This window comes from Schistocerca americana, chromosome 1 (assembly GCF_021461395.2).
Source record: "Schistocerca americana isolate TAMUIC-IGC-003095 chromosome 1, iqSchAmer2.1, whole genome shotgun sequence".
NCBI classification, from domain to species: Eukaryota; Metazoa; Arthropoda; class Insecta; order Orthoptera; family Acrididae; genus Schistocerca; species Schistocerca americana.
In genome coordinates this window covers 1,229,723,775-1,229,743,988 of record NC_060119.1, presented here as the reverse complement: position 1 = coordinate 1,229,743,988, position 20,214 = coordinate 1,229,723,775, and the positions used below count along the sequence as shown (strand labels likewise).

The 20,214-nt window shown below is 38.1% G+C and overlaps 1 protein-coding gene across 2 annotated transcripts in view; it reads right to left on the bottom strand.

Moving 5' to 3' along the window:
* The window catches only part of LOC124620002 (zinc finger protein 37-like), a 150,702-nt gene that overhangs the window by 60,486 nt on the left and 70,002 nt on the right, over positions 1–20,214 (bottom strand). For both annotated transcript variants that reach the window (XM_047146670.1, XM_047146678.1), the window contains exon 8: positions 1,460–1,585. In XM_047146670.1, coding sequence (XP_047002626.1) covers positions 1,460–1,585 — 126 coding nt within the window. The remainder of the gene's footprint in view (positions 1–1,459; positions 1,586–20,214) is intronic.

The following is a 20,214-nucleotide window of genomic DNA, read 5'->3' as shown; positions in this document are numbered from 1 at the left end:
TCCCACACGTCCAGAATTGCTACAGAACATGCTTCCGAGTTTAAACACTTCCACTGGCCATCAAACTCCCCAGACATGAACATTGTTGAGCATATCTGCAATGCCTTGAAATGTACTGTTCAGATGAGATCTCCAACCCCTCACATTCTTACGATTTACGGACAGCCCTGCAAGATTAATGTGTCAGTTCCCTCCAGCCACTACTTCAGACATTAGTTGAGTCCAGGCCATGTCATATTGCAGCACTTATGCTTGCTCGCAGGGGCCCTACACGGTATTAGGCAGGTGTACTAGTTTCTTTGGCTCTTCAGTGTAGAACTGAAATAGTGCTCCCCCAACTATATGATGATGGTGCTGTCTTTGGATCATGCTGTCCAATAAAAATAACTTTTTTCTTGACTTTTACAATCTTGAAAACACAATTTTCAAATTAAGTGAGACAAAAAATAAACAATAACCACATATTAAGGAGAAAAAAGGCATTGAATCATCACATTGGAATATAATTTCTACTTTTCAATATCCTAGTCAGCAATCTCAAACTGAATGACATACAAATCATCATCATACACAGAAATTCTTATATAACAATATCTTTTTTATGGTATATAATCTGAAACTTGTATAAATACTTTTACTCCTCATAATCACATAATCTTTCACCACATGACAAAGATTTCTTTTTAATTTATACGAAATTGTAAGAATTTCAATTATGAACTCAAATGGCTCTGAGCACTATGCGACTTAACTTCTGAGGTCATCAGCCGCCTAGAACTTAGAACTAATTAAACCTAACTAACCTAAGGACATCACACACATCCATGACCGAGGCAGGATTCGAACCTGCGACCGTAGCGGTCACGCGGTTCCAGACTGAAGCGCCTTTAACCGCACGGCCACACCGGCCGGCAATTATGAACTCAGGTCCACTCAAATGATAAAGACAAAAACTGACTGGGAACATGTGAAACATGGTGACTGCCCTATGGTACAGTGTAAACCATGGATTCTCTGTTCTATTTGTTGTTTTATAAAAGTATATGTATACTCGCACGATGAAGTTGTGTCAAGTTTTTTTTCTGTTATAATTATGTGAAATGAGATAAAAACGTATGATGTTAACTTAATAGCTCTTATTATAGAGGAGAGCATACAAATCAAATGAACTTCTTCAATTTAGGTGAATATTTTTAAGGTAGTCAAATTTTTGAGAAAGCAATGAAAACTGGAAATACTGAGCATTTCTTTTTTTCCTCTGAGATAACAGAGAAACGTTTCACGGTCAGTCACACTCTATACGATTCATTGTGATAATGTATCATTTGCACACAGTGTTTGAGCATGTATTTCCTACTAGAGCAGTTATTTGAAACTCAAATGATTTCTCCTCTGGCAAGAAAACAAATAATTTAATACGCCAATGTAATATAAATAAAACAAAGGAAAATAATGTTACCTGTTGAAGGCTAACAGCAAGAGATGTTGGAACATTTGCAATAGATCCTGGTGGAACGGTGTTAGTAAACTGTGTAAACCTTTCAGTATCAGAACTCGTGAAGGGTAATGGAATAACACTGCGGTTCTGTGGACAAACAGAAGTGAGAAACATGTACACACTTCATGTCATGAAACAACTGCACACAAAACTCAAGTCTGTTGAAAAAGAGCACTTACTATTAATGCTGAAATAAAAAATTTATGGGTTAAAAATATGAAGCACCCAGTACTAAGAATCTTTCAGTTTTGTTTATTTAACCCGGTCCGATTACGGACATCAAGCCCACTCTTACATCAGACGAGGGATTCATTCATAACAGTACCTTTTTTACATCATAGTTACCTCAGAAACAACAATTTTAAAAATGAGATATAGCATTAAAATAATCTGAGTGTCTGTAATGCCAATGTGAATAAGTAATACTGACTATTAAATAATAAATTTAATACTGGCAGTACTCCTGCTACTGCTGCTACTGCTACTGCTGCTGCTGCTGCCGCCACCGCCGCCACTTATAGTGATGATGAGGGTGGTGGTGGTGGTGGTGGTGGTGGTAGTAGCAGTAGCAGTAGCAGTAGTAGTAGTAGTAGTAGTAGTAGTGGTAATGATATTGGAAGATAGAAAAAAAGAATTTATAGGTGTACAGACTAGATGTTTTCTGATAAAATGAGTTCTGAGGAAAGGAAATTTGAGGAGTCTGCACCAGCTAAGAATACTGGCAAATGAAGAATATCTGGTTGGAAAAAAGGATGTAAAAGGGTGATGGAGTGGGTTCATGGACAATGGAAATTCTTACTGTGGTTTTAGTAGATAGGTCATTAACTGTCTCCTGAAGCTGGAGGTGGGTGGTTATTCCAGAATCAGGTTGCTGCAAAATAGGACTTCAAGAAAGTGGCTAAACGATGGAGTGGGTCAGAAAGGATTTTGCTCTGACAGGAATGGGTGTTCCTGCCAATGGAATGTGCACTAAAGGATGTCTGGCTCAGAGCTGTCCATCAACTAACTGATTTGCAAGTTTGTTGTGTCACTGAGGTGCCAACTGCTGCCCAAATTGCTGCTGCAGATGCAGTACTTTATGCCAGAGCCATATGCCAAACACGATGGTCTTACCTCTCGGCAGTATCACATGGCTATCCAGAGTAAGGTCTTCTTGTGACTGTACATTCTCATGACCACCAATGCCAGCAATCATGTAAAGTGGCTACATTCCTGCCAAGTCTTTCAGCAACATCACGGAAGGAACATCCAGCCCCTCATAGCCACATTACACGAAATCGTTCAAACCCAGCAAGGTGGTGTTACTAGCGTCATTGTTGCCTTAGGTTTTTGGACTAACATCTACTCACTACACCCATCTCAAAGGTAACTAACGCTCATGACCATTACAGCATGTATTTAAAGCAAACCTGATTTGAAATTTTTTCAAACAATTGCCTTCTTTCTATCGGAAAGTTAGTGGCTATAACAAATTTTAAACACTGATTTATTATAAACAGTCCAAACACTTAAAGATGTTCATTTATTTACTGGTACTGGTTTCGATCACTGTTCTGGTCACAGGGTGTATACATGGACAAGGAAAAAAAAAATCCTGAAATTTTACCGGATATCTCAGTTAAAAATGTACTTTTTCCTGGGCAAATACACAATTTTTCTGAGCTAAGTGACAGTAGGTTTCCCACTGATTTTCCCTCAGAACTGAAAAACTTATCAATCCTTTGAATGGTTAACGTTTTATACACTAGCATAGAACTTCATGGCACTTTGGGAGGGGGGGGGGGGGGGGGGAGGGGGGGGGAGATAAGTTTTGGAAAGACCTTTGATTTGCAGCAACATAGCATATTTTCATATTACGAAAGTACTAGGGTTTGGACATAAATAGTGGTAGCTATTTATTCACAACCGATACAAAAGAGTTACATGTTTGCACCTGTTACTGTCCTACAGAGTAGTCACCAGCGTTGTTGCCTCCGCCACACACCGTTGGGTGGCTTGCGGAGTATAAATGTAGATGTAGATGTAGATGTGTAGAACCCGTTGCCAGCTATGTGTAAGGCGTAGCATACCGTTAGCAGAGCCTGTTCTGTTGATGGTGCCAATGGAGCAGTCTACTGCCTAACGAATCTCTGGAACAGCACTGAAGCGAATGCCACAAAGTGGTTCCTTCATCTTCGGCATCAAATCAAAGTCACAGGGCCTTAAGTCCGGGGAGTATGGTGGATGGTACAGTACTTCCCAGTCCCATCGACCGAACAGAGTAGCCACAGGTTGCGCTGTATGCACCCTCACATTGTCGTACAAAATGATTGGTGGGCTGCGCAGAAAGTGTCGCCGCTTCTTTCGCAAAGCTGGCCGCAGACGGTGCTCCAAAAACGGACAGTAATACTGTGCACTGACGGTCTGCTGTTAGGATAACACCATCACAGTTGTACACGAGAATCACCATAGCTTTCACCATACTGGGGCTCTGACACACTTTCGACTTTCGCAGAGACCCATAAATATGCCACTTCACAATCACATCACTGAAGGTCAACTTAGGTACCTTTAGAAGAGTTGAAACATACTGATGAAGTTGTTACTTGTGGCATCTAATGACGATAGACTTCACCGAGTTCTCCTTACCGACTCATTCTGCTGTTAACGCTTCTGCAATGACAACACAATACTTCCCACCTCCTTCAATACTGGCACATTCACTCAGTCTACAATTCCATATTATATTGGGGTGCCCAGATACCTTTGATCAGATGGTATAAATTGCTTAATCAATAACATACATGTATCACAAAATATACATTTAAAAATACCATGGACCTAATTAATCCAATTAAAGGTAGGAATTACCAGTAAAAGGAAAATTCATCTCATTAGACATCACAAAGATGTATGCAAATGTGCCAAATCATTTTCACCACCAGATGAATAAAATGAATACTAATAACAAATTTATCATCAAATATTAAACAGACAAGAGCATAAACTTCTTTGACCTAAAATATCTAATAATAATGGTGGCTATAAATTCGTCACACTTTGTAAACCAACCACAAATGACCATATAATACGTAACTCCTTATGTCCCCTATTAGCAAATAAATTTCATGCCACAGCTGATCGCTTCATTAGAATTCCCCTTACTAAGGGAAACATTAAGAAAGGACTGAATACAGTTAAAACTGAAGTTGCTAATAAAGGCTACGGTCCTAAAATACTTGATAAAATACACAGGAAGATTATTAGGGGCAAATTTGCAAACACAAAGGACAAAATAACATAAGCAAAAGTAGAAAGAAAGAAGAAAGGATGAAGAAAGAAAAATCTCTTAAGCTACCAAATATGTATAATGTTTCAGGTATCAGCTAGCAAGCCCCCACCCCCCACTTATTCCCACTGTCAACAAACTTAAGCTCCTAACTGAACTTTAGAATTGAAGAGAGTTTTCTTTGAACACTTTTACTTGTAAATTGACAAAAAGTATGCGACACAGTACTTTGTTTGTTAGGTATTTCATTAAAGCACAAACTAACGAGGCAATGAGAAAATGGGACTGCTTACTTCAAACAACCTGTGTTTATAGAGTAACGAAGCAATTCTCAGTGCACAATGTGTGCTACCTACAACTCCCTCTCAGCAAAGAAAGCTAAATATTCACAATGACAGTAGACACTTGTTACCTAACATGCTTCCTCTGCATTACTCCTCTTCCTAGGGACAGGTGCTTACCCAAACTTTGTACTCACATTTAAAATCAAGTAAGTTAAAAGAGTACTCCACACCTTATGTTTGTAAATCCTTTGATTTTTGGACTCCTTACTTCTGAACTGACAGTATTTTGTGTCTGACCACTGCGACTAATAATAATAATAATAATAATAATAATAATTACTCGGTTAATACTTGGCAGAAATCAAACCTGCATTTGGATTAGACTTCCTTAACTCTTGTGCAAAAAGGTGTGCAGTATACGGCTGCATCCATTTTCAATAAGCTACCACTCGAATTCAAACATCTTAGCAGTAATCCATGCGCTTTCAAATCAAAACTGAAGAGTTTTCTCATGGGTCATTCCTTCTATTCTGTCGAGGAGTTCCTTGAAAATTAAGCTGATTCTTATTGTATTGTTGATTGCGTTTACTTAAACTTACGGACTGACTTTTTTCATTTCATAAACATTTATTTCAGCTGTTATTAGTTTTATGTTGTAATTTCATGTACTGACACGTTCCATGACTTTGGAGATTTGCTCCTCATTTTGGTCCCATCAAACTTGAGGTGTAAATAAATAAATAAATAAATATGTAATAATAATACTGCATGCGCTCGACAGCAGTGTAGTAGCCATTACACTGTTACTATGGTATTGTGCTGTCAATTAGTTCATTTATCTGTTGCAAAGTGAACAATGAAGAAATTTCTGGTCCATTGTGAGAATTACCTAGAACTTGCAGAAGGTATCTTCAAGATCTACTTAAGTATATGTGACGTATGTGTCCCAATTTTATTGCTATAGATGCATAGTTCAAAATACTAAATGTGTGTGTACTGGTTAGACTATGTGAGGAAGATGATATTCACACATTTGTTTTACAAGCTGTAACCACCACCACATTGTGTCACGTGTTAATGCTGGAATTTGACAAAAAATAAAATAAAATAAAAGAATTGGCAACTTATGTGATAGGCATTAGTCTTATAAATTAGTGATAATAGTAATGTTCTTTTGAAGAATAATGTAGTTTCATAATCGAAATAAAATTGAACCCTTTTGTTTTGACCCCTTCAAAAATTACATTTTACCCTTCAGAGTGCACTTACCCCAAGGTGGGAACAACTGCCTAAGAGGAAACAGAAATCTACGCATGTTTGGCAATCAAATAACATTTTTAACAAACAGCAAGGGCTTGAAAATAAAAATATATTGAGCACTTTGACAAAAAAATTATCAGTGATAGAAATTCAAAACTAAAGGCAAATCAAATTTTAAATAGGAAATAAACCCATTTTCATCGAAGATATAAATTTAATAACAAACCATATCGTCAAATGGATTGATTTTGGACTGTTTTGAGGTTATTTTCACCATAAATTGCCTAGGTTATGTTAGGCTGCAGATAATGACACAGCAGTCAGTCAGCACTGTTGGGCCTTACCAGGCCTGGCTAGATGGAGTTAAGTTTTTAGTCTGCACCAGAAAAGATGGAAAAATATCCCTGCGACTGTACTACTACCATTCACTTAATATAGCTTGCCACACTGCTTTCACTAGTCTGAAGCAGCTTATGTCCAGCAGTTGGAGAATGTGGGTGTTACTATGGGAAGGAGAATGCATGAGATGCTGTTCCATTCACACTCCTCGATAACGTGTAAAGACATGTGATGGGATAAATTATTCCCAATCATCACTGTTGGTTCATTTTCCTTCTCCAAATAGGGCAAAGCAACTGTAAAGAACTAGTCTTCTTCTCTTTTCGACCAGATCAGTAGATCAAACCATCCACTCTTGTTCCTTTTGAAACGGACTCCCTGTGGGCCACCTTTTTGCCATGTGTCCCACAAATGCTCGGATTTATGAAGTATATATGAAGAAAGCAATTTACCATCGGCACTTGCTGCAATCTTTATCAAAATATGAGATTTCGATGAATCTATCACTTTTTTAGCATGCTAACTCCCTCGTTTTGTAATTATCTGCTACTTGACCAGATTTTGTATCATCATAGTTGATTATGTTACTAGGTAGGGGATTTTTCAACGCTGGCTTTATAATTGAGAAATACATTTTAACAGTCGTCTTAATCATTGGTGCACAAGCTCTTTTAATATTTTTGCTTAGGTGAACAGGGATTTTCTGAATGCTGCTTGAGAGAGAAATTTGCCCATTCTTCTCTTGGTATATTGTTAGAAAATTTCTTCTCTTTTCGACCAGATTAATCAATGTAGCCTTTCACTAAATATCTAATATCCAATGTAGTAAAAAGAAATCCCCAATATGCAGCACTCAAAGTACCTTACTTCAACAATTCTTCTTCTTCTTCATTTAGTACTGCTTGTCTTCCCAATCTTTCTGGATTTTATTTTATAGAGTCAATCTAGATACGCCATACAAAATCATGCACTTTTCTATACGATAATTTGCCACACTGAGTGTCATGAAAAGCTGTAACATTTATGGGTCATAATTAAACAGTATTTTAGCACTTTTCTTGTTCTCGGCATTGTTCAAAATCACCCACACACTACCCAATTTAAAAAACGTATATTTTGCAACTTTACACGAAAAACTGGACAAACTTGTATGGCATTGTCTCAGTGTCACAGGCTACTGATCTCATTGACAACTGAATTTATAATACTTTTCTGCCGGTCGCAAAAATAGAAAGTTTCCACTTTATGATACTGCATGAACTTTGAACGATGGGACTGTTCATCATATATTTACCCAGGTAAACATTCAACCCAAAATAAAAGTCACGGAACATGGGAAATACACCCTCGCATTTGAAATAATTGGTGCGCAAATGTGAAAATTAAAGGCAATTCATTGCTATGAACCCAAAAAGAGCAAATAAACCACACCATCGGTACTGCTTGTTAGTGAGCCATCATTTTAAGCTGATAGCAGCAGATAAAATACAACAAAAAGCACCTGTTGTGGATTACAATTACAACAGTGTGTATGTCATACAATTTGTTGAGAATGCAGAACAGCATATACAAGAAATATATGAAGAGTTGTTACCATGATTCATTCCATTGTCTGGGGTTCAGTTATTTCTATGACTGATTAGATTTTGGGATTGAGCCCTTCAGTGAAAAGTAACACAAGATCAAAACCTTTGTTCTAGGTTCGTATTTCACATAGCAAGGGAGAAAGAAAGGTGGTGCAATTGTACCATGCTGTTTTATTCCATGTATGATAAAGAAAGATACTGACATATTATGTGAATATAATGTTTATCCATCATACCAACATTAAATGCCTGAACCAAGGCAATAAAAGCATCTCAGTTAAGGCCACATAGTAGATCTCTCATGATTGATTTCAAAATTTTCTCCAGCACTAGTAGACTTAAGACAATAGGTGCTGTTCTGTACATTTTTATTGGAATGGTATTGAAAACAAAATCATTTCTGTTGCACCTCTGGATGTTCAGTAACCCCACTGTGACTCCAGAAGTGTGTTCTTAAGATATAAAAATAATGAATTTATTTATTTATTTATTTATTTAAGATTCTAATGAGAATTTTACCTGTGACAGACAGCAGCAAGACCAACCAATAATTTCTGCTTACCATTATTATCTTTTTTAATCTGACAACAGCATCATTTTTCAAGTTACAGATAATGTTTAATTTCTCAGTTTAGAGGACAATTTGACAAGTATTGACCTGAAGGGTGAACCACATCTTTGAATAACCTCTAAGGAGATGTTATCCGAACCAAGAATCTCTCCATATTCCAGTCAATGTAGAGTTTTTCTCAAGCTCCATATTTTGGTTTAGTTACAATTCAGATATGATAGTTTGTTGTTGTTGTTGTTGTGGTCTTCAGTCCTGAGACTGGTTTTATGCAGCTCTCCATGCTACTCTATCCTGTGCAAGCTTTTTCATCTCCCAGTACCTACTACAACCTACATCCTTCTGAATCTGCTTAGTGTATTCATCACTTGGTCTCCCTCTACGATTTTTACCCTCCACGCTGCCCTCCAATGCTAAATTTGTGATCCCTTGATGCCTCAAAACATGTCCTACCAACCGATCCCTTCTTCTAGTCAAGTTGTGCCACAAACTTCTCTTCTCCCCAATCCTATTCAATACCTCCTCATTAGTTACGTGAGCTACCCACCTAATCTTCAGCATTCTTCTGTAGCACCACATTTCGAAAGCTTCTATTCTCTTCTTGTCCAAACTAGTTATCGTCCATGTTTCACTTCCATACATGGCTACACTCCATACAAATTCTTTCAGAAACGACTTCCTGACACTTAAATCTATACTCGATGTTAACAAATTACTCTTCTTGAGAAACGATTTCCTTGCCATTGCCAGTCTACATTTTATATCCTCTCTACTTCGACCATCATCAGTTATTTTACTCCCTAAATAGCAAAACTCCTTAACTACTTTAAGTGTCTCATTTCCTAATCTAATTCCCTTAGCATCACCCGACTTAATTTGACTACATTCCATTATCCTCGTTTTGCTTTTGTTGATGTACATCTTATATCCTCCTTTCAAGACACTGTCCATTCCATTCAACTGCTCTTCCAAGTCCTTTGCTGTCTCTGACAGAATTACAATGTCATCGGCGAACCTCAAGTTTTTACTTCTTCTCCACGAATTTTAATACCTACTCCGAATTTTTCTTTTGTTTCCTTTACTGCTTGCTCAATATACAGATTGAATAACATCGGGGAGAGGCTACAACCCTGTCTCACTCCTTTCCCAACCACTGCTTCCCTTTCATGCCCCTCGACTCTCATAACTGCCATCTGGTTTCTGTACAAATTGTAAATAGCCTTTCGCTCCCTGTATTTTACCCCTGCCACCTTCAGAACTTGAAAGAGAGTATTCCAGTTAACATTGTCAAAAGCTTTCTCTAAGTCTACAAATGCTAGAAACGTAGGTTTGCCTTTTCTTAATCTTTCTTCTAAGATAAGTCGTAAGGTCAGTATTGCCTCATGTGTTCCAACATTTCTACAGAATCCAAACTGATCTTCCCCGCGGTCGGCTTCTACCAGTTTTTCCATTCGTCTGTAAAGAATTCGCGTTAGTATTTTGCAGCTGTGACTTATTAAACTGATAGTTCGGTAATTTTCACATCTGTCAACACCTGCTTTCTTTGGGATTGGAATTATTATATTCTTCTTGAAGTCTGAGGGTATTTCGCCATACATCGTGCTTACCAGATGGTAGAGTTTTGTCATGACTGGCTCTCCCAAGGCCATCAGTAGTTCTAATGGAATGTTGTCTACTTCCGGGGCCTTGTTTCGACTCAGGTCTTTCAGTGCTCTGTCAAACTCTTCACGCAGTATCTTATCTCCCATTTCGTCTTCATCTATATCCTCTTCCATTTCCATAATATTGTCCCCAAATACATCGCCCTTGTATAAACCCTCTATATACTCCTTCCACCTTTCTGCTTTCCCTTCTTTGCTTAGAACTGGGTTGCCATCTGAGCTCTTGATATTCATACAAGTGGTTCTCTTCTCTCCAAAGGTCTCTTTAATTTTCCTGTACGCAGTATCTATCTTACCCCTAGTGAGACAAGCCTCTACATCCTTACATTTGTACTCTAGCCATCCCTGCTTAGCCATTTTGCACTTCCTGTCGATGTCATTTTTGAGACGTTTGTATTCCTTTTTGCCTGCTTCATTTACTGCATTTTTATATTTTCTCCTTTCATCAATTAAATTCAATATTTCTTCTGTTACCCAAGGATTTCTATTAGCCCTCGTCTTTTTACCTACTTGATCCTCTGCTGCCTTCACTACTTCATCCTTCAGAGCTACCCATTCTTCTTCTACTGTATTTCTTTCCTCCATTCCTGTCAATTGTTCCCTTATGCTCTCCCTGAAACTCTCTACAACCTCTGGTTCTTTCAGTTTAACGAGGTCCCATCTCCTTAAATTAGCACCTTTTTGCAATTTCTTCAGTTTTAATCTACAGTTCATAACCAATAGATTGTGGTCAGAGTCCACATCTGCCCCTGGAAAAGTCTAACAATATAAAACCTGGTTCCTAAATCTCTGTCTTACCATTATATAATCTATCTGATACCTTTTAGTATCTCCAGGATTCTTCCAGGTATACAACCTTCTTTTATGATTCTTGAACCAAGTGTTAGCTATGATTAAGTTATGCTCTGTGCAAAATTCAACAAGGCGGCTTCCTCTTTCATTCCTTCCCCCCAATCCATATTCACCTACTATGTTTCCTTCTCTCCCTTTTCCTACTGACAAATTCCAGTCACCCATGACTATTAAATTTTCGTCTCCCTTCACTAACTGAATAATTTCTTTTATCTCGTCATACATTTCATCTATTTCTTCTTCATCTGCAGAGCTAGTTGGCATATAAACTTGTACTACTGTAGTAGGCATGGGCTTTGTGTCTATCTTGGCCACAATAATGCGTTCACTATGCTGTTTGTAGTAGCTAACCCGCACTCCGATTTTTTTATTCATTATTAAACCTACTCCTACATTACCCCTATTAGCTTTTGTATTTGTAACCCTGTAATCACCTGACCAAAAGTCTTGTTCCTCCTGCCACCGAACTTCACTAATTCCCACTATATCTAACTTTAACCTATCCATTTCCCTTTTTAAATTTTCTAACCTACCTACCCGATTAAGGGATCTGACATTCCACGCTCCGATCCGTAGAACGCCAGTTTTCTTTCTCCTGATAACGACGTCCTCCTGAGTAGTCCCTGCCCGGAGATCCGAATGGGGGACTATTTTACCTCCGGAATATTTTACCCAAGAGGACGCCATCATCATTTAATCATACAGTAAAGCTGCATGTCCTCGGGAAAAATTACGGCTGTAGTTTCCCCTTGCTTTCAGCCGTTCGCAGTACCAGCACAGCAAGGCCGTTTTGATTAATGTTACAAGGCCTGATCACTGATCAGTCAATCATCCAGACTGTTGCCCCTGCAACTACTGAAAAGGCTGCTGCCCCTCTTCAGGAACCACATGTTTGTCTGACCTCTCAACAGATACCCCTCCGTTGTGGTTGCACCTACGGTACGGCCATCTGTATCGCTGAGGCACGCAAGCCTCCCCACCAACGGCAAGGTCCATGGTTCATGGTTCATGGTTTATAGACACTAAAAATGAAGTCCGAGTTACCAAAACAACCAGTATGAAGAAATATTCTTTGCATTGTTCCAAGATCACTTTACTGGGTCAGCTCAGTAGAATTATTGCACTTGAGCAGCAAGCTGGGTCATGCAGTTTTAAGCAGAATTTCTTTCACTAACGTTGGGCACACTTTGAAGTTCATGAACCTTCCAGCAACTGTTCGCTTTTTTCTTATGTCTGTCAGATATGTACAACTTCATAAAATGCTGCTGCTCTGCGCTGGAATTAGGATATTGATGAAGTTTTACATAAGGCTAACCTTCAGCATCAATTGAACACATAATTTCTCCGCTGTTGTCATCATCCTGCCTTATCAACTTTTCACAAAAAGAATGGTTCCTTCTACCTTATAAAAAAACACACACACTGCCCATCACTTACGAATTATATTCTGGAACTCCATGGCAATGAATACATTCTGAATTCTTTACAACTTCCAGGAGCAATTCCACTGTGAATCTGTCAGACAAATTCTGCCACTGCTGGTAAACCACTAGGAAATATCATGTCAATACACCAGCAAAAATTCAAAACTTTCTCTACAGCATCACATTTTCTTTGGCACATTTTTCCACTCTGTCACATCAACTCCGTGCCCGCATTACACACAGTGAATGAGAAATATTGTGCTGCACCACCTGTGGAGACTCTGAACAATGAGCTGCACTTTACCAAAAAAAATCCCTTGCCTACACCTTGTTTTAGTCAATTTGTATACATCCAAACATGCAGAAACTTTGACGTGGCAGTTGACTAGTTTTTTGTACAGCTAATGCTTATTATTTCCTGAAAAGTAATGCAAAATTTCACTGAAGGTTGTTGGGAATTTGACAACTCTTAACAGCAATTCTCTTATTTGCTGGAAGATATGGATCATTTGGTTGTGAAACCACACAAGCAAGCAATCTTTCTATGCTAAAAGGGGAAGGAATGTAAAGAAAAATCGCCAGTGCACAGACAGACACAAAAGTAAGGGACCTGAAAACCTGAAACTAAGTTCAGTTACACATGATTAAAAATTATTTTAAGTTTACATATTTTCACACATGCATGCAATTTCTGCATGAACAGTATGGCAAGGAAAATATAAGATACTAATATCCATGCTATTGAGTACCAAATGCCTATAACAACAACAGAAATTGATGTTTTCATAAAAAAGAACCCATGAAGACAATAACAATAATTAAAAGATGTAAATATATTAACAGCTCTCCAGACAGGCATAAAATGGTTAGATCTCAAGGTTTGCTACTACGTGCTTACTTATGTGAAAATGTTTATAAAACATTACTAAAATGTTAAGCAGAGAGCATAATGCAATTGCCAAATATATACAATAATTTATTGGATTTTTAATTGCAAACGTTCTCAGCAAAAATTGGAGGGTTTCAATAAATCTGCCACAAGCTGCATCACGATATTTAAAAATTGTAAATAAACATCAAATAATACTTCACTATAGCTGAAAATAGTGTTTAAGAAAAATTAAATGCAAAAATTAAATGAGCTATTTAGCACCTGGAAGGTTGCTGTAAAACAGCAAGAAAATAGTAAAACTTGGGTAAAACTGAACAGGGATCATACTGCTACTGTAAAAGATTTTCAGGCCTTTCTGTTAAGAAAAAAAGGTTGAAACCGAACTGTATTGCTACATGGAGCAAAATAAAGTATTCCCTATGATGTGCAGGAGCAAAAAATGAAACATATAGTCATACAAAAATGTGACAGTATTAATTACTTCTGACCTGTTGAACATTCACAGGAAAACTGGAACTGTGAGAAGAACTATTAGAGAAAGTTCCCAATACAGGGTAACTGCCTGAACCTGAACAGCTAGGCGAAAGAGATGCTGGTGACTGTGTCTGAAAACCATAAACATTACTTCTGAAAGGAAAATGATACAGAACAATTTTGCACAGAATGGAAGAGAGGCATGAAACTAAAACTTCAAGGATGACTGATATCATCTTGAATGAGCTAAAGAAAGAGATATATTTATGCACACTATATACATAAAAGAAGTATCTTTTTCACAGTACATTTTGGAGAATCTAGCTCTCCAGACAAATTACAATTGCTTGTGAATCAATCACGGGTTTGTAAAGGCTTGTTTACATTGTTTGAAATCAGATCTCGCAAAAGTACACACTTTAAAATCAGTCCTCCCCCCCCCCCCCCCCCCCCAATAATGAATATCAAGGATGCTGGGGCAGAAAATGGGCAATATAGTCAACTTTACAAAGACAAGATATATGTCACAGTATTACTTCGTCAAAGCCATAACCCATGACCATGCACTATAAAATTTTAACTACTGTTTCATTATCATACTGGGTTGGTTGGACATGATTATTAGAAATATTAAATCTGATTTTGGTTCATCACACTTATCACCGACTTTGGTATCCTCTGCCTTTTCCTTCTGTAGATTGATAAATGTAAAGGGCATCTTAATATGTTATCTTTTAGTACAATCTGATTAAAAGGTAAATAGTTACAATCCCAAAAATAAAAATGTTCTTCAGTATCACAAATCCATCTGTGACGTAGAATTCATATGTAATTCCCCTCAATGTAAAGCCACCTTTGATAATTAAAGTCATGCATATCCAATCGCACTCACCACTAAAAATCTGAAGTTGCCGTTTTGCTTTGATATGATCACATTACTTCTATGTACCTGTATGTAACTGAATACTGTAACATAAGTTAATTAACACACTACAAAGTTACTTGATTCTGGATTTCCAGCATACTGGGTTAATAGAGGGACAGCAACTTGTGTTAACCAGTTAGATGCAGGAAAAGTTAAAGTTGCAAGATACAGTGAATTTATTATTATTTTATTATTATTATTTTTTTTTTTAATTTTAAAAATTGATGAATAGTTTTGGTTCACCTGAATCCATTTTCAGATCATCCTCTGTGTACATTAAAACTACAAATTGCTACAAAAATTGAGTGCTTACTACAGGATAAATAGCCTATTGTATTGGGATACACACACACCAGACAGACAAAATGGCATTTTCCTTAGTAACATCCAAATCATGTTAAGCCTGTGTATGTACAAAGTCAAGTTTTTATGAACAGTGGGAGGACAAACATATAACTGATAGTCTACTTTGTACACTGCCACAAGGTAACCTCACGAAGAGGGTGCACTGTCAGGATGCAGGAATTAATATTTCCAGTCATCAACGTTAAAACAATTACTACAATAACATTGTCATCTATCGCACTTAAGCTTTTTAAATTGTTTTCCATAAACAGCAGCAGCTCCACATATGCAGTATACAAACAACAATCATATGCAGCAGTGACACACAGTCATTCATTGTAAACCATAAAGAGAAACAATAGTACGACACTGACAAACACCACCACCTCTCAAATTACTTCATACTTGTAAAAAAAGGTTAACTAGAAGTAGAGCCAACTCAATGTATACATATAAAAATCTTTTTAATAACATTTCAAAAATAAAGCAAAAATTGAAACATGAGATAGTCTTTTCCATTGTACCAACTGCTATGGCCCATAATGGCGCAGGACAACATAATGTACATCCATTTAATCTAACAGTAAAGCAAGGATGTTAGATACATAAAATGTATGAAGGGTTAAAGCCAAAGAGCAACAGCATTCCAAGGGAGGGGCAAAAAACAGAACCACTCTGGAGAGAAAAAACCAAGGAGGGGATAGAGACGGGAAGGATGAAGGGTTTTGTTTTTCTTTTTCTTGTGTGTGTGTGTGTGTGTGTGTGTGTGTGTGTGTGTGTGTGTGTGGAGGGGGGGGGGGGGGGGGTAGGATGCACGAAATATCTCTATTACAATTTACAATTATCAAGGACAAAACATTTCATGCAGTACAGTACAAATCAACTACCACACTTCTGCTCTTACAATCCCCCCCCCCCCCCCCCCCCCCAACACCCACAAACAGCAGCACTTTTAAAACCGTAAACAGCACCACCACTTACCACTTATATGAACAAATATCATATGGTATAGCGATAAATATCATCAACCACTGTGAACCAAAAAATTACTTGTTTCTATCTATTTTTGTATGCATACTGCCTTAAAATAGGGCAAAAGGACACCAATATGAATCAAGAAAAATAAACCCAAGTGACAAAATTTATCAACTTTTGCTATGGTAATGGAAGAAAGCTGTAATAGTCAAATTAAGAAAGGAAAATCAATGCTTAGCAGGCAGAGGCAGATGACTGGTTTTACAATGTTGAGCAATTTGTACATTGTCAACTGTGTCACTTTATTTCGTTTTATGGGATACTATTTTGTTATATGGTCTCAACCAATACTTATCTTCAGTTTTAAATTATTTATTTACTTTTAAGAACAATCCTGGTATTCTGGAACCAACACCACAAAGAATCTATGGAATTTTTTTGTATCGTCATGGCAAATTTGTAATTGTTCTCTTCATATATATAAATTGAAGTTCTCTGTTTTTTTTTTTTTTTTTTTTTTTTTTTTTTTTTTGTTCGCCAGTCTACTGACTGGTTTGATGCGGCCCGCCACGAATTCCTTTCCTCTGCTAACCTCTTCATCTCAGAGTAGCTCTTGCAACCTACGTCCGCAATTATTTGCTTGACGTATTCCAATCTCTGTCTTCCTCTACAGTTCTTGCCCTCTACAGCTCCCTCTAGTACCATGGAGGTCATTCCCTCATGTCTTAGCAGATGTCCTATCATCCTGTCCCTTCTCCTTATCAGTGTTTTCCACATATTCCTTTCCTCTCCGATTCTGCGTAGAACCTCCTCATTCCTTACCTTATCAGTCCACCTAATTTTCAACATTCGTCTATAGCACCACATCTCAAATGCTTTGATTCTCTTCTGTTCCGGTTTTCCCACAGTCCATGTTTCACTACCATACAATGCTGTACTCCAGACGTACATCCTCAGAAATTTCTTCCTCAAATTAAGGCCGGTATTTGATATTAGTAGACTTCTCTTGGCCAGAAATGCCTTTTTTGCCATAACGAGTCTGCTTTTGATGTCCTCCTTGCTCCGTCCGTCATTGGTTATTTTACTGCCTAGGTAACAGAATTCTTTAACTTCACTGACTTCGTGACCATCAATCCTGATGTTAAGTTTCTCGCTGTTCTCATTTCTACTACTTCTTATTACCTTCGTCTTTCTCCGATTTACTCTCAAACCATACTGTGTACTCATTAGACTGTTCATTCCGTTCAGCAGATCATTTAATTCTTCTTCACTTTCACTCAGGATAGCAATGTCATCAGCGAATCGTATCATTAATATCCTTTCACCTTGTATTTTAATTCCACTCCTGAATCTTTCTTTTATTTCCATCATTGCTTCCTCCATGTACAGATTGAAGAGTAGGGGCGAAAAGCTACAGCCTTGTCTTACACCCTTCTTAATACGAGCACTTCGTTCTTGATCGTCCACTCTTATTATTCCCTCTTGGTTGTTGTACATATTGTATATGACCCGTCTCTCCCTATAGCTTACCCCTACTTTTTTCAGAATCTCGAACAGCTTGCACCATTTTATATTGTCGAACGCTTTTTCCAGGTCGACAAATCCTATGAAAGTGTCTTGATTTTTCTTTAGCCTTGCTTCCATTATTAGCCGTAACGTCAGAATTGCCTCTCTCGTCCCTTTACTTTTCCTAAAACCAAACTGATCGTCACCTAGCGCATTCTCAATTTTCTTTTCCATCCTTCTGTATATTATTCTTGTAAGCAGCTTCGATGCATGAGCTGTTAAGCTGATTGTGCGATAATTCTCGCACTTCGGAATTGTGTGGATGATGCTTTTCCGGAAGTCAGATGGTATATCACCAGACTCATATATTCTACACACCAACATGAATAGTAGTTTTGTTGCCACTTCCCCCAATGATTTTAGGAATTCTGATGGAATGCTATCTATCCCTTCTGCCTTATTTGACCGTAAGTCCTCCAAAGCTCTTTTAAATTCCGATTCTAATACTGGATCCCCTATCTCTTCTAAATCGACTCCTGTTTCTTCTTCTATCACATCAGACAAATACTCATCCTCATAGAGGCTTTCAATGTATTCTTTCCACCTATCTGCTCTCTCCTCTGCATTTAACAGTGGAATTCCCGTTGCACTCTTAATGTTACCACCGTTGCTTTTAATGTCACCAAAGGTTGTTTTGACTTTCCTGTATGCTGAGTCTGTCCTTCTGACAATCATATCTTTTTCGATGTCTTCACATTTTTCCTGCAGCCATTTCGTCTTAGCTTCCCTGCACTTCCTATTTATTTCATTCCTCAGCGACTTGTATTTCTGTATTCCTGATTTTCCCGGAACATGTTTGTACTTCCTCCTTTCATCAATCAACTGAAGTATTTCTTCTGTCACCCATGGTTTCTTCGCAGCTACCTTCTTTGTACCTATGTTTTCCTTCCCAACTTCTGTAATGGCCCTTTTTAGAGATGTCCATTCCTCTTCAACTGTACTGCCTACTGCGCTATTCCTTATTGCTGTATCTATAGCGTTACAGAACTTCAAACGTATCTCGTCATTCCTTAGTACTTCCGTATCCCACTTCTTTGCGTATTGATTCTTCCTGACTAATGTCTTGAACTTCAGCCTACTCTTCATCACTACTGTATTGTGATCTGAGTCTATATCTGCTCCTGGGTACACCTTACAATCCAGTATCTGATTTCGGAATCTCTGTCTGACCATGATGTAATCTAATTGAAATCTTCCCGTATCTCCCGGCCTTTTCCAAGTATACCTCCTCCTCTTGTGATTCTTGAACAGGGTATTTGGTATTACTAGCTGAAACTTGTTACAGAACTCAATTAGTCTTTCTCCTCTTTCATTCCTTGTCCCAAGCCCATATTCTCCTGTAACTTTTTCTTCTACTCCTTCCCCTACAACTGCATTCCAGTCGCCCATGACTATTAGATTTTCGTCCCCCTTTACATACTGCATTACCCTTTCAATATCCTCCCACACTTTCTCTATCTGTTCATCTTCAGCTTGCGACGTCGGCATGTATACTTGAACTATCGTTGTCGGTGATGGTCTGCTGTCGATTCTGATTAGAACAACCCGGTCACTGAACTGTTCACAGTAACACACCCTCTGCCCTACCTTCCTATTCATAACGAATCCTACACCTGTTATACCGTTTTCTGCTGCTGTTGATATTACCCGATACTCATCTGACCAGAAATCCTTGTCTTCCTTCCACTTCACTTCACTGACCCCTACTATATCTAGATTGAGCCTTTGCATTTCCCTTTTCAGATTTTCTGGTTTCCCTACCACGTTCAAGCTTCTGACATTCCACACCCCGACTCATAGAGCGTTATCCTTTCGTTGATTATTTAATCTTTTTCTCATGGTAACCTCCCCCTTGGCAGTCCCCTCCCGGAGGTCCGAATGGGGGACTATTCCAGAATCTTTTGCCAATGGAGAGATCATCATGACATTTCTTCAATTACAGGCCACATGTCCTGTGGATACACGTTACGTGTGAAGGTTACTCTTAGGAACCAAATTTTGTTACTCCTGGCTGATTGACACTGGGGTCAGCGATTTCTCAACAGACATAAATGTTATCTGTGCCATACTTAACTGGCATTTGGAGTGAAACTTTGTGGCAATAATAGGAGCTGCGAGCTAACGCATCCCTTCCACTGGTGGGACATCACCCTGAATGCGTGGTTTGCTTCGTTAATGGGTTGCTGTTGAGAACTCCATGCGCGATTTTTGCCGCTGGAGTATGTTGAAAAGTGGGATATGCCACTTAAATCGTTTAACTTTTAGGAAAATAATGATATTCAGTTACCTAATATTGT